This window comes from Erithacus rubecula, assembly GCF_903797595.1.
Source record: "Erithacus rubecula genome assembly, chromosome: 1".
NCBI classification, from domain to species: domain Eukaryota; kingdom Metazoa; phylum Chordata; class Aves; order Passeriformes; family Muscicapidae; genus Erithacus; species Erithacus rubecula.
The window spans coordinates 8,340,681-8,364,283 of record NC_136658.1 but is presented as its reverse complement, the minus strand read 5'-3'; the positions used below and the strand labels follow the sequence as shown (position 1 = coordinate 8,364,283).

Below are 23,603 nucleotides of genomic sequence, written 5' to 3'. Positions count from 1 at the left end.
TCTTAACTTTGCATTCCATTTTGAAACTGATCTTTGGGTGACATTCCTCACTCTCTCAGTTCCTCTGCCACGTCCTCCACGTGGCCATCTTCCTGCTTTCCTACTTTCAGAGCAACATCATCATGACAATTGCCTCTTTTACCTCTTCTCCCTGCACCCCATGTACTCAGTGCACCACAGGAAAGGATAGTTGAGGCTATCTGATTTGGTTGTGTCTGTAGCATGGAGGTAACACTTTCAAACACAATTGTGCAGCATTTCTCTCTAAGGGTGACTGACAGGGAATTGCCCATGTTGTCTCATTAAGGGACTGATACACGTGCTGCTAAAAGCAGTGCAAAGACTTCAGGATATGACTTAGGAGGGCTTTGATCAGTCTTTTAACTTCCAGAGGAGGACCCTGAAACCCTCACCCTATTGTAAAGAGCATGCTCTATGGAGAAAAAGATAGAGAAAATGGGTAAAATTTAATGAAGTAGAAAAGCACAGCACAAGCAGCACTCTTCCCAGAGAAAAACATCTGCATCCATACAAACTACTCAGCTTCCTAAATATGACCCCACTGCAGTCAAAGCAGCACATAGCAGTGCAGGTAATCAGCAGCAGAGCACAGATCTGTACTCACAGTCCAATGAACTTCAATTGAGGAGGAGGAAAGGATGGTAGGGTTGTGCAGATGCAGCACCACGTCACCCAGCTCTCTCTGGACCTGCTTGTGATCCACACCTTGGCTTGTTGGCGGAACATCTGCAATAATTTAAGATTCCATTCTCACAAGTACACATGGTTGTTGAAATAAGTACATGTAAATACAAATGAGTATGTCAGAAAGTATATGATGCTATCACTAGTAAAGCTGAACCTAAGTACTTCCTAATCATGTAAGAAAAAAGTACATGAAGCATTTTCTTGAGCAAATCACCAGCATTTGGGCAGTACCAACTCAAGACACTGCAATTCCCTTGACAGAAACATGAGGTAATGCTGCACAAAAAGACACACCACACTCAAGGGCAGCTTTGGTAAATGGCTACAGCAGCATCTCTTTATTCTTTCCTGCTGGGAAAAGAAAACATTCTATTGCCCACTGCCAATTCCAAGAGACCAGGAAACCTATAAAGAACAGCAAAAGCAGCAGCTGCATCTTTAGATAAATTCATGGCAAAATAATACCACAACATAATGTTAACAAGCAGAGAAAAGATAAATTAGTCATATGGCTGCAGCTTCTCTGATGGCAAGAGGTTTCTGTAAATAGAAGGCAGAGTCCTGTTGAAGGCTGTCTGGATTGTCTGATATTTGGTCCATCCTATAACTGGAAGGATTATTCATATGCATTAATGGAAAAATTCCTCTCAAAACACACAACAGTACAATGAAAACACATATTTTTTGCATATTGAGCCCTTGGAAGGTGCTTTTAACTGAAATGGAATGACTGTCAGACGTGTAAAACTTACAGGGCAATCACTAAGAAGGTATCTGAAACATGTACTGTGGAAACAGAGTAAGAGCTTCTGTTCTAGGTTCACATCTCATTCCTTGATCACCTCATTTTAAACAAATACCATGCTGACTATGGCTAAAATGCTGTGACTGGAAATTCATGAAAAGTACTTGCAGTGATTACTACAGAGGTTAATGTGTAGTCAGTGAGTGACAAATCTGGATTCTTAGCAAGAAACATTGGTAATAACAAAAGAACAAAACCAAAAAAATCCTCCACTGAGAAACTGCTATATCCCCATGCAGCATGTTCTGCAAACAGTCCATTATCACAGTATTTTCCCCTCCCAAAGTTTGAAAGCATTAAATATAAAAGCTTCTGTTTGGGAGCATTGCCTAAATATCACCCTGCTCAGAATGTAACAGGAAAGCCAGTGGAATAATTAGTTCTGGCTTTGCTAGTCAAAAGAGATGAGTCATCCACAATATGGATCAAACTATTCACAGGCTCAGCCATTTGCACATCTGGGCTATAAAATGAAGTGTGTGCTCTCTTGTTCCAGCTCCAAGCTTCCACAACAGGGACTGTCAGTGAAAACACCCAAAAATGTGGATGTTAGTGCTTGTAAAGTGTAAAGAGGAAGGTAGTGCTGAAGGGATGAAGGCATTAAATGTAGCAATCTACCTTCACCTTGGTTTGTGGACTGAAGATGCAGTTAGGACAGGATTATACAACCCTTGAGATAAAAGTAAATTAGGTAATTTTAGTTAAGCCACAACTTAAACAAAAATGAAATGGTATTGGAAGAAGAGCAGAACTGCTCTAAAGGACTTGACACTTGATTATATTTCTTAAAACTGGAGAAAACTTTATGTATTAGTTATTTTCACTGAGGTATTGTGTGGCTCTTGGGTTTACAGCTCTACTAGGTGCTCAGAGAACAGTGAAGATTTTCCATGTCATTATAAACCATTCAGTTGAGTGAACAGAACATTTGCTGTTTCTCAGAATCAGGTCAGTAATCAGTTTGGAACAGACACAATACCTCTTCTCATCTCCAGAAATGAAACTACACTACATGAAAAACAGGCTCGTGCAGCTCTATTCCCAGAAATCAGGAAACACTAAAAGGTTATTAAATCTCTCTTTGGTAAAAAAACTTGGGAACCTGTGCAATCCTGATTTTCCGTGTGGCTGTGACTCTGCTGTCCATACATATCCACTGAAATTGCCACTGAAATTTCAGGAGAAATGCATAATACCAAAAGACAGCAATGTGAAACTGGTCACTCCCCAGGGGAGATGAGAAGGACTTGCTTTCAGACCAGCTACAGAAAACATGAGAAGTCACCAAAGAAAAATGCTTTGTTTCCTTTAGAGAACTTCCTTTCAAAAAACTAACATGTACTTACTTACACAAACAAAGAAACAAACATACAACACAGACACTCTTAATAAGCCAGTGGGTCAATTTCTCCAGTAAGTAGGAAGATCAGAAAAACAAACAAACAAAAAATACGATCTCTATCACTTTTTCTTTGGAAAACAGTGTTTAGTTTTCCCCTAGTTAAGAATCTAAGCTTTTCACTGCAGGCTTCAGAGCTGAAATGCTTCCTTGTACATCATCCTAAGTGTCATTTATTGGCTACAGCAAACACAAAGATAGTTTTAATTTTACATAGCTGGATTCAGTCTGTAGCTGGACTTCAGTCACAGCTGAAGTCAGTGGGTGACTCCTTCATTCACTTCTACCCAGACTTTTCCTCCACTTGGCTATCTGTAAGCTCTGCTTTCTACCCTGCTTCACTTCCAACAGTTGTACTGTGGAAACACTTGTAACATACTGCCAAAATCTCTTTACTGGTTCATGATGCCAAATTCCTTCAAATTTTCAACTTTTCTTTTTCCTATTGCAGTAGAAGTCAACTTAGATTACATGCTGTTTCTCTCCCTGTCTCAGTCTTAAGCCTTATTTGATTCACTGGACATAGTAATAACATTTCCATGGAATTTGAGGATTTGTGTGGGAACTCAAAAAAAACCAGGGATTACTTTGGTTGCTAGCAAGAGCAATTCTGCAAGTTGTAACTACCTTTGGATAAGAGATACTAGGCAATGCAACATGCTGTGAGAGTCCGTGTTACAGAGAAATCCAAGTTTAAACACTGTATTTTACTGTAGTATATATTATAGCCAGGATAGGTAGACAGTCCAAAGCTACCAGAATTCCTGCATCTGGTATTGTTTAGTCAATTTGTGACAGCTGCTGTGGACATCCAAAATGCTCAGTATCAAAAACTTACCTTGAGTTTTCACTGGATCAGATATTTGGCTTGGGTCGCTCAGCCCATATGCATTAGCTGCTCTCACAAGGAAGAGATAAATTGCATTAGGTTTTAGCCCTTTAACTGCAAAACTCTCAGTTTTCACATTTTCAGCTACAGTCTGCCAGCTGCTCCCTGATGCATGGCTAAGGATAAAGCACACAACAGCAGGTTAGCACGAGGTTCTTTAGCAGCACATCACACGTAAACACACAGACAGCAAGATCACTCACATACCTGAAGGCCTCAATGATGTAAGAGGTTGGGGTTGCACCTGAATTCAAATTAGGTTGCCATGACAATGTTACTGTATTTCTGCTGACATCTGTAACCTCAGGCTTTGATGGAGCACTAGGAATCAAGTTTGGGTCAGTGGGTCGTGGTGGCTGCACCGGGACTCCAAACTCTGACAAAAGGAGAGAGAAATGCTGAGTGTGGACAGGCAGCAGCTGTAAGCTAAAGACTGCTTACATCTGCACAGAGTCAGATAACTTGTGCATTTCAATTAATGCTTTTCCTTCAATTGTTTTCTCTGAACAGAGGATGGATTTACCTTGGACCTCTATGAATGCACTCCAGGTCGCTTCGCCGCTCGGCGTCGAGGCGATGCAGGTGTACCGGCCCGTGTCCCCCAGCTGCATGGGGAAGAGCAAATGTTTGAAACAACCAGGCACTCACTGGGCTAGAAAAGTCATTACAGCTCTCTAGGCTTCCCCATGATTATGGATCATGAGTATTAGCCTGCAAAAACTTCTGCAGCAGAAGCTCCTTCCATTAGAAGTTACGGTTTTGGCAAAACAAAAATGTTTGTTTTGGTTTTCTTTTTTTTGAGCAGCCACAAAAGAATCAGAAATGCTGAAGATTCTAATTTTATGTTAACTATTCTCTAATGAGCAAACTGAAGGCCATTTCCTGCATCATTTATTCCTTACTCTGCAGAGGTCCTAACAAATAAATTGAGAAGGAACTCAGATGACAAGACCCCATGCAACTGTCAACCCTCTACATAAATAAAGCCTGGGGATTTATCAGGACTGGAGCACTGGAGAACATGTCATCCTTAAAGAAAAGCTTAAATATTGCACAGGGTACATATGGGGCTCCCTGTGTTAGTATAAATTTCACTTTACAGCAGACCCAAAAAAGAATCTCCATATGCTATCCTCATCCAGTTCTGAATGTTGGATTATTTGTCCATATGTGACTTAATCACATTTCAAAAGTGTTTCTTTTTTTCCCCAAAAAAGAAATGCTATCCTCCTCAGGTCCCAGCCTCAGCAGATGAACTGAAGGGAAGTGATCAAAAATCAGAGATTCAAACTCTAAGCCAGTCTAACTTGTAATTGGCAGCAGGGCAACTCTAGGGAATATGGTAAAGTGATGTATGCAGCCTAAGCTAAAAAGAAAATTACTCCATACCGAAAAGACAGCAGAGAATGTCCAGCATGCTACATTCACATTTTAGAACATTTTAAAGTGTGCAATGCATGACCAGCAGCAATACTGGCCAGGTACTATAACTCCCAGAGGAAGCCAGGTATTTGACAGGTGGTTGACCATTTTAAGCTTTGTTACACTGATGACTGAGCATGTTTAAACATTAAAAACTCTTAGAAAAAGCTGTGTACATGGCTCTATTACTGAATATGCTAAACAAAGGCTTTCTTCATAAACATTTGAATTAAGTAGATCATTTTAATCTATTAGTGCTAAAGCCCAAATAATGTAATGATTTGTCTTACTGAAATACATTCCCTTTCAAGTTTTAAGTACCAAATAATTCCCTTAATTAATACCTCTTTACAGCATTTTTCATTATGAAATCTGAAATAACGTGCCCTAGGCAGGTGTTAAGCATAAAGAATGTACCATCTGAAAACATGAAGTATCGAATATTTTAGTACATTTATGTAACCTTCCATTAATTTTAAACATACAGTTTACTACATAAATGCCTGGAGGTGAATGCACAAAATGAAACAAAAGAAGAAATCCCATTTGCCAGTCGAGGCTACCTTGGCATATCTGATCTGCAGTGCTCCTGTCTCCAGCTGCTTGATGCGGGAGTCTTGGGTGGAAATGAGGATGCCATCCTTTTTCCAGAGGATAGTGGGCATCAAAGTGCCTGTGGCCACACAGTTCAGCACTAAAGTCCCATCTACAGCCACAGTCTGGTTCACAGGACCCTGCCGAATGACAGGGGGAGGCCGGTCTGCAATCACTGCCAGGGGAAACAACAGCAAAGACATTTCGGCAACTGGAAGCAATTTTCTAATCATCTAAGCAACAGCAGTTGCTTGAGGCTTTGAAACAAACTGAAAATAATTAAACAAGTAATTAAAGTTGGAGGCATGCATTATTCAGGGCAGGGTGCATTATTATGATGCACAGGATGTTTAAAATGATACACAGTGCAGTATTTTCAGAACAGAGAAAGTACTGCACATCACTGCTATCCTCCAGGCATTCTCCAAGTCCAGTGTCTTTATGAAGTGATAATGGGAAAAGAAAGGACTTCCCAGATTCTTTGGCAAGGCACAGATTTTACCTTTTCCACCTTTCACCACTGCCAGGCCTGTGTAACACAGCTCATACTTCCAGCATTTAAAGACAGAGAAAAAGGAGGTGGGCAATCAGGGGATAACCTCAGAAATACCTACTGCTTAAATAGCCATTTTTTATGTGCCACCAACTCATCTTGGTGCTGTGCCCTAATCGTGAGTACTAGGGTAAAGCAACCACAAATGGATAGAGCCATTTTGGAAAGATTTCTTCTATGAAATAGTTTTCAAGTAGTTTCTGAATTTTATGATGACTTCACAGCCACCAATAAAGTTCCACAATCCCATTGTCTATGTCAATTTTAATACATCTTTTACACAATGGATATTAAGTGCTATTGATGGGTTATTTAATTATAATGCACAGCAAAATATAAACCAATCTAATATTCACAGAATAAAGAATGGTAGTCTTCCATTATGCAAAAAAAGAGGTAAAAGTTATCTTGTTGTGTTTCAGGGTCTGCTTTATCTGTACCATCCAAGATGACATGCACTGATGATCTGAAAATAGCCATAATTTTAAATACCATAAATCTGTTCAGCAGTGGCATGGAGCTCATGTAACTTAAAAACTGGTTTGGTAGCTGAAATATAATCCTGAAGTTCTGATAATTTGTGAAAATCAGATATTTCTAAATTACTTTTCTTAACAACAGACAGGATGTTAGCAGTGTTTTTTCTGGCTACAGTCCAACTCCCATAATTTCATTTGCATGTTCAAATGACATTCTGTTTTCAACTGCATTATTTATCCTTCAGTTCTTGTCTCAACCTGTTGCTATACACTTTAAGGCCATTACAATCTTTCTCTGCAGAGACAGACAAAATAAGCCCATTTATAATTTGCATTTGACTTTGACAAGTTTGTAAAGAACTTTGCAGTTGGCAAAGGTAAGGAGTTGACTGATTTGTGCTTTATAGGAGAAATCTAATGACACTGAAATTCATGGCTGATTTAAGTCCTCTGAAGTTGATGCCAACTCCTCTTACCATTAGGAAAACCATTGATTGGTTTCAAAGGCATTCTAATACCTTTACAAATTTTCAGCATATTCTGCCTTCACTTTTTATAAAGTACCAAAAACTGTCCCAAGACATTATTAAACACATCTACCCATCAGATCAATCCAGGGACAATAGTAAAGAAAATGCATTTAAACTGATTATTTCCAAGTTCAGATGACATAAGTAATTAGCAGAAAACTGTTGTAAATTTATTTCTCACCCTACTATGGCCTTCTCCCCAGCGAAAAAATGGAAAAAAAAAGAGGATTAGGAAATGTGGCTTATGATTTGTGAAGAACCAGAAGGGATGTAGTCTTATTCCTCCCATGTCAATCCAGGGGGAGATAAAGAAACAGTTTTTATCCTAAAGGTTCACTGCATGTTTCTAGTACTTTATTTCTATGTTTTCTTTAGGGCGAAGGGCTATTTTATGGAAAGCCTTCACAGACCACAGCTTCCCTATGCTCAAATTCTCTCTCTTATCCTCTTCCTCTTTAAATGCTAAGATTAGTATTTTCCCTGTTTATCTCTGCTATTTAAAATAAGGAGTATTTCTGATAATTGGCAAACTGGCCTCACACCAGCATGCCATACAGCTTGTAGTCATGCTCCCTTTAGCTTTTTCATCTTGCATTTTTTCCTGCCTACTCTTAAAAAGGGATGTATACTTTCTATTTATTCTACTGATCTCCCTACAGGTTGATACTTTTTTTCCTTGCTAAAACACAATACTATGAAACAGGGAAAAAAACAGGTCAATGGCCACACAATAAAAGAGATAAAGAACAAGGCAGCACACAATCAGAAAGTAAATTGAATCCAGTGGGGGAAGCTAAAAAAGAGTCAGATAAAATTTACCAGATCTGACAAAAATCCATGCACTGAATATACTTACCAAATACAAAATGGAAATAGAGAGTTACACATCATCCAGAATTCTAAGCCCCTGAGAGATGGCCAAAACAGGATTTTTATGTTCAAAGAAACATGCAATCCACATTTATGCAAAACAGATTTCAAAGAAGTGTCACATCACCACACTGCTGTCTTCAAATAAAAATAAAAAAACTTGGAAATGATCAAATGAATCTATGATTACCATCTGTAACTTCCAAGTAGGCTTTTGTTATGATACTTCCTGCAACATTTAAAGTCTGGCAGATGTAGTAGCCAACATCAGATCTCTGGACATTGGTGATGGTGAGGTCTCCTGTCTGGGAAACTGAAAATCGGCTGGAAGACTGAGGGGGCTGGTATGAGAAAAGCAGATTCTAAAGGATGTACAGGAAAGAAAGTGGGGAGAAAATAGGTTAAATAAATTCAAACATCAATAAGCATAATTTTAATATAGATAAACAAATTCATCTTTTCATATTATACAGAAAACATTCTGCTCTTCATGTCTTAAGCATGTCTATACCACAATGTGAATAGCTTCTGTAGAATTTTTTAAATTATAAAATTGGTGCAGATATGCACGTTCAATTCTGCTAGACTTTTGGGATTGCTCTAACACTCTTTAGGATCAATACTGGACTTTGCACGAAGTGTAACAGAGTCTAGTGAAGAATAGGAAATGTACAGATATTGCAATGGTGCAAGCAACTGTGGTGAACCTCAGTAATTTGCTTTAATGTTCTTTTTAAGAACTTCCTCCAGGGCATTTGTTTGCTTTCATTTAAATGCAGATGGTGGTTTACTTATCTGTATTTTAACATTTGCCTTCCTACAAATGGAGCAGTTTTTAAGAAAGAGATGCTCTGTAGGTCTCTGTGAATAGAGTGTTTGTGTTTTATTAAAAGTCTTAAAACATTGAATCCTATGCCTATTTAGACAGTCTGACTATGAAGTACATAGTATTTACCAAAAATCAGTGGGGGGTGAAATTTCTCCCTCTGGATGAACAACTTGTGAATAAGAATACTTTAGGATCACATAGGGTTTATTTATCTCTTTTTGTTGGCTAACTACATATTGATTTTCCAAAAATTGTCAAAAGCTATGGGACACAAAATTCTCCACAATATACTCCAGTACAGTTTTCATTTCTCTCAATCATCACAAGTGCTCACCACTCAGCAGAGTAAAAAATAAGTGAAAAAATTGTACTAGCTAACACATGGCAAAAGAAAGAGAGAAAGAGACAAAGAAAGAAAGAAAGAGGGAGAGAAAGAGGGAAAGAGGGAAAGAGGGAGAGAGAAAGAAAGAAAGAAAGAAAGAAAGAAAGAAAGAAAGAAAGAAAGAAAGAAAGAAAGAAAGAAAGAAAGAAAGAAAGAAAGAAAGAAAGAAAGAAAGAAAGAAAGAAAGAAAGAAAGAAAGAAAGAAAGAAAGAAAGAAAGAAAGAAAGAAAGAAAGAAAGAAAGAAAGAAAGAAAGAAAGAAAGAAAGAAAGAAAGAAAGAGAGAAAGAAAGAAAGAGAGAAAGAAAGAAAGAAAGAGAGAAAGAAAGTAATATACTGCTATAAATATATACCACTGAAGATTATAATCTAAATTTAGTTAGCAGTCTAGTTGTACTTAGGTATTCAGACAGAAACATTGCAAATGGAGTAAAAAAGTCCATCTCCAAGTGTTCTCAATTTCTCTGCCCTATTGTTTTGTAACACAAAGAACCCTATCATATACTCTTGCACCATTCATTCCTTCATTCACAGGAAAACCAGAATCCCATATTCCTTCTTTCCTTCCAATAAAGAATACTTTGTGTCACATCCCTCCTTCAAAAGATGAGTCTGAAAGAAAATTGCAATTCTCTTGCTGTGCTATATTGTGTTTCACCCACTGGCTTTCAAGATCTTTTACAAAGAAGATGAAAATAATTTTCCCTCCCATTCAAATAAGGAACTTGGGAGAAAAAGTGGCCTATTCAGGTAAGGTCTGTCAGTCAACTGATGGAGTGGGAAAGTTGTCCTCCTCAGCCCAGAGCTAGGGTCCTACCCATGCAGTGATGCAGATCCATACAGAAAATGGTTTAGTTTGCCACAAACTCAAAAACACATGGCAAACTAACAGCTGCACCATAAACCCAGAGCCAAATTTTCTGAAAATCTGGGAGTGTTTGAGAGTACAACCATGGTTCAGCATAAGTCATCTGTCCATTTCTTAAAAATTCTCCCTGTTAGGTGAAATAGATTGTCAGAGTAGTGAACCATGGAATGTTTCTAGTTGATTCACAGATTTATTTTTACATGGAGAAAACAGGAGACAGCAAAACATAGATCAGTTCTAGTAAGACTGACATCACTCAGCATGCACATGCCTTAGAAGTAAAGAATAAGTATCCAACATCCCCAAGCTCTAAACCTGCTTTCCCCATCTTTAAAACAGTAATTACAATACTTTTCTCTCATGTGAAATCATTTCTTGAAGAAACTGCCAGGAAAGAGGACAGAAAGGCTGTTTCACCTGACTCCCTTCTCTCCTCCAGAAGATGGCTGGCTGAGGGTTTCCAGTTGCTTCACACTGGAAAGTCACTGTTCTGCCCAGTGCAGCCACCTGGTCTCGAGGCTTCACAACAAACTGTGGAGGCTCTGAAAGGAAAACACCAATAATAAATAAACCACACTGCCATCAGATGACTGGAAAGAACAATTTGCCTCCTGAGTTTTAATGGTATAAACCAGAACAGTTAAGTTTCTTTAATAAGGAGAGGCAGCTCAGTTAAGGTCTCTAACAGCCACAGCTTCAGCATCACTCAGATCATATTTTCTGTGTCTAGACCTCACAATTAAAATTCTGTCTGTGCAACATGTGGTTTTAGTGCTGACCCAGTGTACAAGGAAATAAGTCCCACCAGTTTGATGAGACAACTTGCAGAGCAACAGTCACCAATACAAACAAATCTGCTACAATTTGGTTTTTAAAGGAGGAATAGGGCTGCAAGCCAGAATGAAGAAATCTTTGAGGGACAACTGGTCCAGAGGTCACCCTTTGCTAAGGTCTGCAAGACACACTGCTTGTAACTACAAATTAAGGTTTACACACACAAAACTCATCATCTCTGACTTAGGAAAGCTGAGGAGAGAAAAAGCCCTTAAGTGCTTATATAAGAGACTTTTGATGTAGTCATGATCTCAAAAAAATGTGAAGCCAAAAGCCCAAGAAATACTATTCAAATTATAACCACTTAAAATCTCCAGTTCAAACACAGTGAGAAGGAATGAATTTAAAGGAACAGCAGAGCTAAATGTCTTCCTCATTTACATAAGCAAGAGCATGTTCAAACAAAATATATATGCAAATGAAGGCAAATTTGAAACATCTGCTCAGCCCAACATTATAAATACTGCCAGCATTGTTTGATTTACACTGACTTCAACAACCCCTTCATCCAGTAGTAAGTAGAATGTCAAAAAATCATGTCAGTCATATTAAAAAAAAAAAAAAATCAGCATATATATCTTGGTGATGCTAACATGGAAAAAAAAATCTAGCATGCTCTATAGGCTGTTAACTCTAGCTTCTTGAAAAACGTGCATTAAATCCAAGCCCATTTATTTATTAATTTTCAATTCTTTCTGATCAACTGCCTAAAACTAATTATGCTCTCCTCTTCTCTGGATTAAGAATAAAGGGGATGTTTTGTATCTGACTTTAGGAAATCAAATGAATTTCATATTTGTTTCCTTTTGTTTTTCCCCTGTGAACACTGATGCTTTCACAGGATTTTCCTTTAAAAACAGTGTAAAATATGAAATGCAAAGATGTGTTTTCTAAACATCATGTAATAGTGGCTTTACTAAGAATAAACTCAATAACACTTAAGTCTGTTTATTAAAAAATAAAAATTGCTTTCAGTGTTCCTGTGGGCCAATTCTTGCAGTTATCTGTTCCCCATGCCTTGTGTCTACTCCCTGGTGAGTTCATATCAGAATATATTCTTCCTCCACCCCTTCTGCTTCAAGAGGAATTTTTGAAGCATAACACTATTGTCTATATTTGGATGCAAATGCTACCTTTCCTAGCATTTCCTTAGATAAGAAACCATGCAAAACGAAGCCAAGATTGACCTACTGTAATTAGCAGACTTCAAAACATTTAGCTCTGAAATGTTCAGCCAGTACTTTGGAAGAGGATGTGGGAAGACTTTGACATGACAGCACATTTTATTTGGAAGGGAGGGGTTTGTGAGACATGGGGAGGAAAATGGAGATGAGGGTGAAGCACCTTTGTTATGCTGCTAGATTCTAGTAACAAGAATAAATTTAGCACACAGTTAAATTTAGGGTTTGGCTGGTTCTGTACTAGCCTGTGACACAATATGGAACTGAGGGTTTCTAAACCCTGTGCTTGTGCAGAGGATTTATGGGGTTTCAGATTTCGCTGAACTTGAGGACAGGTACAACCATAAAGAAAATAAAATGGTTCTGACCACTGGAGAAATAGCTGGATGGTTGTGATTATAGTACCTCAAGATGACCATTCAGGGACTACTTAAGACAAAAAGGTAGGGGGATTTAGTCTTATAGGCAGTCATGGCAGACTTTATAAAATATAAATAGGTACATATTTCTCTAAGTGTTACTCTAAATACGTATTTTATATGGATATTACTCAAAAATATATACAATATATTGCATATATTATTGCATAATATATGCAATATATATGCAATATATTGCCCATATATGTATTACTCTAAATCTATTGCCATTAAGGTAAATAATGAAAATCTTATTAGCTTCAATGTTAAAAGAATTAAACAGGGTTAAGTGAAACTATTTTTAAATTCCATTCTATGTTAACTGTATTGGAAGCTTTTTCACTGCCTGTTTTTTTCAGTATCAGTTTCATTTCACACCTTGGGTCACATATATGTGGTATGTAATGATGAGACTATAAAAGATGCCAAAACAATAAATCCCCATAAGAACAACTTTTACCCTGGAAACCTTTTAACCAAACATGATTTTTTTTAGCACACTTTGAAGTTCAACCCATGCAGTCAATGAAGAAAGGATACATTAGGATTTGACATGATACATCATATAAAAACAGAGAGAAAATTTGCAACCCATTACCTTTCTCTTTGCCATTAAGTTACCCAAACTTCATGCAGAATTTATTCTGTTCCATGTGTCTTGCCAATGACAAGTAAAAGATGGGAGCTGGGTGGTTGGAGGAGATGGAAGGGGATGGGTGGGAAGGGGAGGAGAAGTTCCCATCACAGTGACACGATGACTAGAAGATGGCCAAGAAAATTTCAACTTACCAGACACAACTAAAAACAAAAACAAAACAAAAAAAGAAAACATGGAATAAATAAAATTGAACAGACATGAAAACAAAGCAAAGAATAAGGCAAAATTAAAAGAAAAAAATTAAAAATGGACCCTTGGTAAAGACCTTAGGAAGCAAACACATATTCTGATATATGAAAAATAGGTATATAATGTTGAACAATAATTAAAATATTTTTATTTTTAAGCAGCAGTCTCTATCAAATACTGAAAGTAGGTGGCAGAGAAAAATGGGTAACAGACTGAAATATTGGCCAGGCAGCCTGATTCTACTCCAAGCCTTTCTAATGAACTGATGTGTACTTTGAGTGAAATATTTTTTCCCCTCTGCATTATCATTATTCATCTGCATCAAGATCTTTCTGGGGTAAAATTAACTTAAAATGTTCAGTAAGTATCAATCCACAATATTGCTGAAATGGAACATTAACATTTATAGTCTTTCTAAAGCATGCAAACATTAATAAATGGAATATATTATTCTGAAGCTAATATCTATTAAAAAAGAAAGTTTATTAAATAATTAATAATATGCTAAGGCATTTAGGCCACACACAAATCTCTTCAGTATAGGATTGCTCTTTCAAGGTCATAAGGCTGACCATTAAACTGTAAATGCAAATTAAACCACAATTAAAACTAGTTTGAAAAGATTCTTAACCCTTTTCTTTGTTTCCCAAACCTGAATTTCATTAAAATATTCCAAACCGAACGTTTATTGCAAAATATTAGCTTTTTCAATGGAAATGATCAGTGTTAAATTATCAAATATTAAATTATCCTTCAACCATAGTTCAAAATTTTAATGAACTTTGAAATGGCTCAGATCCTGGCAAGGTAACTTTGCTTATAAAAGAAAGGCATGTTAGAAAGTATTCCAATCTTGTATCAGTGACAGAAAGAACAGATTTAAAATAAAAAGCCAGAAGTAAAGCATTTTGAAAATATACACCTATACTTATTTAAAAAAAAAAAAAAAAAAAAAAAAAAAAAAAAAAAAAAAAATTAATAAAAAAAGGTTAATTGGTGATAATTACAGTAAAAGTCCAAATATATACAGGTTTTTAAATGCATGCTACAGTTTGGTCTTATCACTTTATGTTGAGAATAAACCAGGTCTTGTTCAGCATGGACAACTTTTGTATTGAGTAGCTAAGAAACCTCAATTCACCATGCTCTGATAAACACATGCAGGAAACCAATATTATCCACTTTGTCAAAATTCATTAGGCATGAGGAATCTTGGCCTCCTGTTCTAATAAATACTCCAGGTGTATTACAAAAATGAAGCAGAAGGAGAATCAGACAGAATATCAGATTTTAGAATATGCTGAAGACAAGAAGTTGCAGGGGCATATGCCAAGCCCAGATCAACCAGATTTGAGTTTTATGAAATACTTTTTTTTTTTTTTTTAATAAGGAAATAATTTCAAAGAGAGAAAGTTGAAATTATCATTTTCCAAGTATTTGAGTTTTAAAGAATTATTCTGGATGTGCACAAGCCTCCTTTAAATGGCATTTCTCAAAAAGAAAATCAGTGTTCAGACTATCTGTACATCCACAATTCCTAAGAGCAGTGACCAAGAAATGCTACACATGAATTCCTGAGACAAATCTGCTCTTCCCCAAGATTCAGCTCCCAGGTACTTTTCTTTGTGTGTAACTCTATATTTCCCAGTTATTGCAGCTTTTTAACTGAAAAGATCTTTACTAAACTTGCAATTACATTCTGACATGGTCTGGAACTAGAAATGATTCTCCACAAAACACAACCCATTGTACATGAAACAGCCTGATAAGAGACTTAATGAAATGCAATCCTTGCACATAAAAAGGAACTTTAAATTATATTTTTTTATTTGTTGAGTAGTGCCAAGAAGAGGGAAGTTCAGCCTTCTCAGTAGCAATGCAGAGCTGCTCAAGTCCTGTGCTGCAAACTCACTGGAAAATACCTAACAGATAGAAGAAATCTTACTTGAGTGCTTAATTATATTTCTGTAAATTAAATTAACTTCTAAGTGCTGAATTTCCCCTTTTCTTTTTATTGGACATTTCTTTCTGTAGCTCAAAAATAGCCCTGTCAAGCAGATATATGTTTTTGCCCACCTGTGAAAACAGAGGGGATACTGATACATGAAAATAAATCCCTGTAGAAACAGGGCATCACATTGGTTGCAAATCTGTGGAAAGGGCAAATGGTGAAGTTTCATAGAAAAATTTGAACAATTCTGTCAGAGGAATATCATGTGGTTTTAAAGAACAACAGTAATAGGGACATCTACAACAAAGACCATATTCTTAGTTAGATTTGCAGGCTATTGATGTCTAAGGTTACTAAAACTGAGAAGCAATGAGTTTTTCCTCTATTATAGCACATTTTATTTGACACCACTTTCAATTACAAAGTAAATTAATTTTCCCTGTGTTAATCATGGCTTTTCACATGGCAATTAGGTAGAATAACCTGTTTGCAAAGACAGGAAGTTAGCATGTAAAACCACAATTACCAAAGGAATAATATTTTTGCCTTTCATATAATTTCCTTGACATGCAAGGTTTTTCAGGGAAGACGTGTCCAGTCACTGAACAAAAACCAAAAGAAAAGAGGTTTCCAGCCTAGTGACGTGATCTTTTAATGCCTTATTCTTTCCAGCAATCCTATCAACCTCACTGGGACTATTGGTATCATTAAATCCACTCACAGGAGTAGGAATTTACAGTTTTAGGACTTAAACTACAGTCTAGTGCAGTTGCCAGATGTTAATGGAGCAACTATTACATTTGACAGATGCAGTTTTGTAGGTTCACATGATAATCAGGTTGGAAGAAACCTCAGAGGTCCCCATTCCAACCTCCTGCTCAAGAGGGTCAGCTACAGGGTCACTCAGGGATTGATCCAGTCATAACCTGAAAAATTTCAAGGAGTAACAATGTGCAGACTCTGGCAGCTCACTCTGCTGCTTGGCTGTCCAGCCAGTGAAGAAATGCCTTCTCATATCCAGACTCAATCTGCCTTATTCCAGCTTCAATCCATTGTCCCTTGTGCTCCCTCCATGCACCACTGGGATGAGCCTGGGTCTGTCTCACCCTGAGGTCTCATTTGGGACCTCAACAGGCTGTGTGCAATGCCTACATCTCAAAAAGACACATTTTGCAGCTCTCCTCACAGAGGTGAATGCCAATATTGATCTAGTGTTTCTCTAGAACCCACTGGTTTCCTCATATATTGAATAAAATATTAAAATGTTGCATCCCTTTCTCAGTCTGCCATTAGGGAAGTTGGAAGCTTCAAGTACCCCGTTCTTGATAGCTTGGTAGAAATTATCTATCTCAAAAGGAGTAAAATTACAGAAATTTTCATTTATGTATACTAATAAGATGCTTTTGAGATCTTGAGATCCAAGATGGTACTTAACTACTAAAGACTATTTTTTTCATCATGTTTAATACTCATTAATTATTATTCTCACTATTACTATTTACAAATATCTTCCAGGTGCTTGGAAGACATCTTGTTATTTAACTGACATAAGCTGAATACTTTTGATTATTAAAAAAAAAATAAATCTAAATACCTCCTTTTGGACACTAATAGAAGTTATAAAAGAAGCAAGAAAGTATAACTCTACACCAGAGAAATTAAACAATTGCAATATCCAGGCCAATAATTACACACAACAATCAAGCTCATTTCCAACCTTGATCTTCTGTATAAATACTTGGCCAATATGACTAATCTAGAAAATAGGAGTCACAATGAAATTTGGATATAACTTTCAAGGAATTTTGTGATACATTAATCCCAGTTCAAGTGAAATATATCAGAGATTGCATGTGCCTGTAGAAATTAAGTGGTGGGAGATGGGACAGGAGCATGAGCAGATGTGCTGGAGTAGACAGTGGAGTGAGAAGCCAGAATTCCCATTTGGATTGCTGGGTACAGACTAGACAGTGAGAGGGGAGAAACAGCAGAGCCAAGCAACAGAGATAGCACAGAAATTGCTGTGTTATCTGTCAGGGAGCTGAAACTCAGCTGTTTGTCATCTTCATATGAAATGAATGGATGAGAAACCCACAGTTCATGACCCCCGAAATGCATGGGCACAGAAAATTTGGGTACAGTTCCATGTAGAATAAATAAAAGAGACTATTATGTTTAGTAAACTGGTCAAACTCTGAATTTTCATGCCTTAAAAAGCAAATGAACAAGAAATCCTGAACAATTCTATACAAAAACTCTGCAAAAAGCTGCCAACGTCACCTATTCAAAAATGTGTTTGATTTCTAATCTTTCTAAACTCTGAAATCTTATTTAATAGTTTTTATGCTCGACTATCTGAATGAGGACCCTGCAACATGACTACCAGATATTTATGTTGGTGTTTTGCAAAACCTATTATTAATGGAGATAGTTTAAGACAATGTGCCATGTTCCATTTCCTATCTGGTGATTTGTAGGCTATTTGTTCTTATCAAAGCAATCTGAAACTCTCAATATCCTTGATATGCACATCTCTCTGCAGTCATTTGTGGGAAGTATCACTTTCTACAGGGAGATAAACAAAAGCCTGAATCTCTTGCCCCGAAAAAAATATAAATGCTGCCATTCAGCTGCCTCCTGGCTTCATCCTGTGACAAATACAGGAAAATAACACCTGGTACAGTACAAAAGAACTGGGGTATATCACTTTTCATCCTCCCTGGACTCTCTATTTTCAGCTGTCACTTCTTGAGGTCTAAATACATATACACACCATTCACATTTTCCTGGATTTTCTGCTAAGGTTCACATTGATGTGAGAGCAGCCTGGGCCACCCTTGCTCACCATGAATGCTTTCACAGAGCAGGGTCCCAGAGCACCAAGGCTGACACAGAGCAGCACAAACTGAGGAAAGGTCTCTCAGTCTGGCGCCACAGCCACGGGGCTGAGCTAAAATGTTTACACGAGATTTTTGATGTCTCCAATCAAAAGTGATGACTTGCAACTCCAAATCCCCAGCAAGGGAGTGATTGTGGTTTATTGTATTTATGATGAGTGGAAAAATTCTGTTTTAGGTTGCTGCTGATTTGTCAGACACGCACTTAAAAAAAAAAAAAGAGAGATTATTTGTTTTCTGTAATTTCAATGTGAAGGATAAAATTAAGACAGAAATAGGTGACTTACCAGTTAGAAAAATAGTTCTGATACTAAGACTACCTTTAGAATTAGTGAAACCCATAAAAATATTTCAGGTTCACAGACAGACAAGTTAACACGGAAAAAATCTCAGTGTCAATTAGTCTCAGCATACTTTCAAAGAGTTCTGTAGTTTTTAAAAATTTGTATTTATTTATATTTGTTTATAATTGATTCACATTCCCTCTTCTGTCTGAAGAAGAAAACCAGTCAGGTTTCCCTGGTTTCAGCTGAGATAAAGTTAATTCTTAGTAGCTGGTGTAGGGCTGAGTTTTGGATTGAGTATGAGAATAATGTTGATAACACTCTGATGTTTTGGTTGTTGCTGAGCAGTGCTTTATCCCAAGCCAAGGACATCTCATGCTCTGCCAAGTGAGGAGGAAACAAGAGGCTGGGAGGGAGCATGGCTGGGACAGCTGACCTGGTGTTGTGTGCAAAGAGATGGTGTATGCTACAGAACATGATTCCCAGTATTTAAACTGGTGATGAACAGGTGGGAGCTGCTGATCACTGTTCAGGAAGAAGTTATCCTTCAGCAATTGGTCAGCAATTGTACTGTGCATCACTTGTTTCTCTTAGATTTTACTTTTTTCTGTCTCTTCATTACTATTACTGGTTTTGTTATCATTAGTATTATTAGCATATTTTACTTTGTTTCTATTATTAAAGTTTTCTTATCTCAACCCACAAATTTCTGGGTTTTGTTTATTTGTTTGCTTGCTTTTTTTTTTTCTGATTTTTCTCCCCATCCCACTTGGTAGAGATGCATTGAGGGGCAGTTGTCAGATTTTGGAACATCCCTGAACACAGATGCAGCCTGGCAGCTCAACAGCACCAACAGCAGAAACAATTTTAGAGATGAGCTTCAAGCACCATGGATTCAAAATCACTGATTGTCCATCCTGCAGCAAGCAGGAATGTGCCTTCTCCAATCTTTGCAGCGGGAGCAACAAGCAATTTGTTTTGGCATTAAAATATCTCAAAGCTTCTTTCTCTCTTTGGTGGTTTAAACTCCACCCTCTGCTGACAAACACAAGATCTATGCACTAACCAAACCTCCTGCTTGGGTGCTATTCCCATTTCAAGAGCAATTAAATGGCATTGACTCCTTATGGATTTATGGCCATTCTCAGATTTAGTTTAAGCTGAGAGGTGTTTCATTCCTCAACTCTGATTCAAGAGGCTGGACAGTAAAATCTGGCTCTGTTTCAGCTGTGTATCAGTCATGTAACTATATTATTTTGAAGTCTGATTTTCAGAATTTTCCCTGTACAAATCAAGATGAAAAGGGACACACAAGTGTGCATGTTTGTCTTTATGTGTGAGGAACTCACTGCAAAAATTTGTGGGAAGACAACAGGGTGTGGAAGGTACCCATAAGACTTTTTGCTTTGCAACTGATACTAGCAAAAAAATTGAAATAGATCATAATCTGTCCTCCTGCACAATTCAGTGAAGATTTCTGGGATAAAAACCCCAAAAATGTGGAAAAAAGTTTTACAGTGAAGCTTTAAAGGTAGCATTTCTCAGCTTAATACATGTAGTACACAGTTTAAAATATGTATAAATCCTGTGGTCACTGCCTTGAGGTGACAAGGAGAAATCTGACATATGGAGGGTAGAAGACAGAGGACATTTAAGATTTTCCAGAAGTTCCCCTCCTAGTCTACCTTCCCCCTTCCTTTCTCTGGATCCTCCTAAACCACACTATAAACCAAACATAATATAGAGAGTGTAATTCCATCTATTTAAAAACCAGAGTAATGTGAAGTCCTGTTTCCCAGGCTTCTCTTTTCAGAGAAGAGTTGTCTTCCCCTGTGTTTTAAATGAACTGAGGTAATTTTAGGCACTGCTGCAATCTAAGTAGTCGTGGCAACAAATATTTATACTAAAACCTTTTAAAAGAGTGAAAAAATATGAATTTTAAATCAACTGTGTAGAAGTACAAAAGATTATGATAGATAGATACTATTTGAAGAATTCTTAGGAGCTTCCTACTGCATTTTTTGACTTATAGTTGAAGATAGTAGAACTGAAAAGGAAACTGAGTGGGATTTTTTTTCCCCAGCTGTTTATGACAGCACAGAGTACTTCTTGGAAAGAAGAACTTGAAATCCATAGCAACCTTCTTATAACAAGTTAAAGCTATTTGTGAAAAGTGGCCAAGGCCCATGATCAATGGATACCAACACACACTAAAAATGCAAGGACAATAAATCTCTGCAGTGCACTAACTTGTGATCATTAAAAAATGTTGGTTTGGGCATGCAGTACTCAGTGAGGAATACTCTCAGCTGAAATATATTATTTTAAAAGAAACCTGGATTTCTTCTCATGGGGATGCCATACCCCCCACATAGACACAAACCAAGCCTACATTTACATTCTACCCCAACTTACTTTTCAATAATGTTAACAGGAAGCTACCTGTGACATATTAACAGAATTCAATTATGAGTAGCAAAAAATACATGTAAGAATTCTATGCAAGCCAGACTATCCACCAAGAATTTTTACTGTCACTGAGGCAGAAATGGGAACAAGATGATTTAGGAAATAAGGATGATCTGCAAAAATAAAATAAAACTAAAGAATTTAGAGACACTTCACCTGGTTTTCATACAATTCTCTGTCAAAAGATGACACTGCTATCAGAAGTTGCTGATTGTCTGAAAAGGGCCATCAGACTTCTCTGGTGGAAAACTGGACAAAACCAGAATTCTCAGGTGACTCCTCTGTACTGAGAGCCAAGGTGTGACCTTAACTGTGTCACAGGAGAGAGCAGCTAAGATGAGGAGGTGCAAGTGCTCAGTGGGCTCTCACAGGCCAGAGAAAGACAAAGAGAGAACAGAATCCCCTTCAGTGCTGTGTTTAGAGAGCATGGAACATTTATGAGAACAGAGCAAGCAACCTGGCCCACAGACAGCTTTGTTTTTGTTCTCTGTCTTGTTGTCCTATCCCATACTCAAAAAGATAAAAAGTCATCCCAAACTTCAGGAATTAGCATGTGGTCATAGGGACAAGAGAAGCACGCAGATACCTCCTGCAGAAAATTATAACTTCTATATAACAGTTCAACCTGAACAAGGAATTTTTTTTCTTACACTGGAAGATTCTGATACTGAGCCTGCAAGTCAATCAAGTCTACATATAAAGAGAGCAAAATTCTTTATCACCAGTTCTTGAGTGTTATTCAGCACCTAGTAACACAGTATTTTAGTGTTCAAACAAGACACAACTCACAGTAACAAATGGTACTCAAAACAGCTTATCAAAATAATGTGTGAATGCACTGTTACTCAGCATTTTTAAATTCTCTGTCTTAAGACGACCAACTCAGACATTACTGATGCAAGCAAACTAACAAAAGTAAGGGACTGTCCTGCAATCACTGCATTACTCACAGGCTACAAACCAGACAAAAATAAAGTGTGTATTACCTTTTTATAGATGCTTAGCATAATTTAATAAAGCTGATATTTATTTCAGAATGAAGTATAGCAGAAGTACTATTTGATGAACAACTAATTTACATCGTTATTCCTTGCACTCTAATTTTGTTCATAAACCCCAAAATCTTCAAACTCAACAACTTGTAGCAAAATTCTATTCCAAAGAAATAATTATTGAAACGTTAATTTTAGAACAGCAGTCACAGTAAGTCTGCATCAGTGAAACCTGATACAAAAGCAATTGCTTTTTCCACAGATATGGGATTTAGGAAATTTCAGGCACTAGAAAAAAGCCTTCAGATTTTCTTTGCTAGTTTTTTTTTTTTTTTTAATTGAATGCAGAAGTATGCTACACAAACCTACTTGCTTCAATTCTCTGCACCGATTAAAATGCACAATTTTTGAGAACTGTACAGTAAATAAACCCCTTCCAGCAGCAAAAAGTCCTCTAGCTTCAACTTATTTCTGTAGTAACATTTCTCCAAATTATTTGGATGCCTGTTCTATACACTTAAAAACATCTGTCTCAAGTCCTTGTTTCAAAGTACCAAACTTGAGGAAGGAATCTCAAAAGTTTTTATGTTTTTGTTGTGAGATTCTATGTAAAAAAACCAAAACAAAACAACCCAACATCCATTTAGCACTTAAAACCCATGGAAGCAATTATTCATTAAAATACTTACAGATTCCTTCTTTTATCCATACTTTAGAAATGCTTCAGGAATCTTAGTGATCATCACTTGCATCAGTAAGACAAGAACCTTCAGGGCTCTAATCTCTTCTTCAGACAGTTTTCTCATTTCCTGCTGATTAACTTTTAAGATTTCTACTCTTTCACCAGAAATTGGTGGCAGCCAAACTCCTCAGATCCTTGATAGAAATCTGACATGCTATCAGAGTTTACTGCAGTCATTAAGGGGGAAATGGGCTCTTTAAGCTACAGAAATCACAGGAGATGGTCTCCTTCCTTCATCCTGCCAAAAAGTTTACTAATTAAAAAAATCTTGAAGTTCCTTGGACAATCATTATTCTTCCTTCTTTTTTGAAGGGAGTGAAGTCACAATATGGCATCAAATCAGTTCTTTCAAAGTAAGACATACTGATTTAAAGAGAGAACATGAAGACAAGTTCAGACTTAAATCCAGATCCTAGTTTTAAAATTCCAGTAGTTAAATTCACCCCTGAGACTGTGAAGGTTCACTACAATGAATAATAATTGCTGTACACCTCAACAGCATTTCTGTAATCCCATAAAACTCTGAATTTTGTCTTGGCTGTTTTAATGCTTAATGCAGTCACATTTACAGCCAAGTTATAATGTGCACCAGCAGCCTGACACAGTGGAAACATTTATGTGGTATCAGACAGATGAAAGAGCAAATCCTATTCCTTTATGT

The 23,603-nt window shown here is 37.1% G+C and overlaps 1 protein-coding gene across 3 annotated transcripts in view; it reads right to left on the bottom strand.

Annotated features, from left to right (window-relative positions):
* Nucleotides 1-23,603, bottom strand: part of ROBO1 (roundabout guidance receptor 1) — a 296,268-nt gene that overhangs the window by 51,335 nt on the left and 221,330 nt on the right. For all 3 annotated transcript variants that reach the window (XM_079300688.1, XM_079300687.1, XM_079300686.1), the window contains exons 7-13: nucleotides 10,744-10,868; nucleotides 8,440-8,611; nucleotides 5,787-5,992; nucleotides 4,325-4,406; nucleotides 4,009-4,177; nucleotides 3,751-3,917; nucleotides 626-747 (exon numbers count right to left, since the gene is read on the bottom strand). In XM_079300688.1, the coding sequence (XP_079156814.1) occupies nucleotides 626-747; nucleotides 3,751-3,917; nucleotides 4,009-4,177; nucleotides 4,325-4,406; nucleotides 5,787-5,992; nucleotides 8,440-8,611; nucleotides 10,744-10,868 (1,043 nt within the window). The remainder of the gene's footprint in view (nucleotides 1-625; nucleotides 748-3,750; nucleotides 3,918-4,008; nucleotides 4,178-4,324; nucleotides 4,407-5,786; nucleotides 5,993-8,439; nucleotides 8,612-10,743; nucleotides 10,869-23,603) is intronic.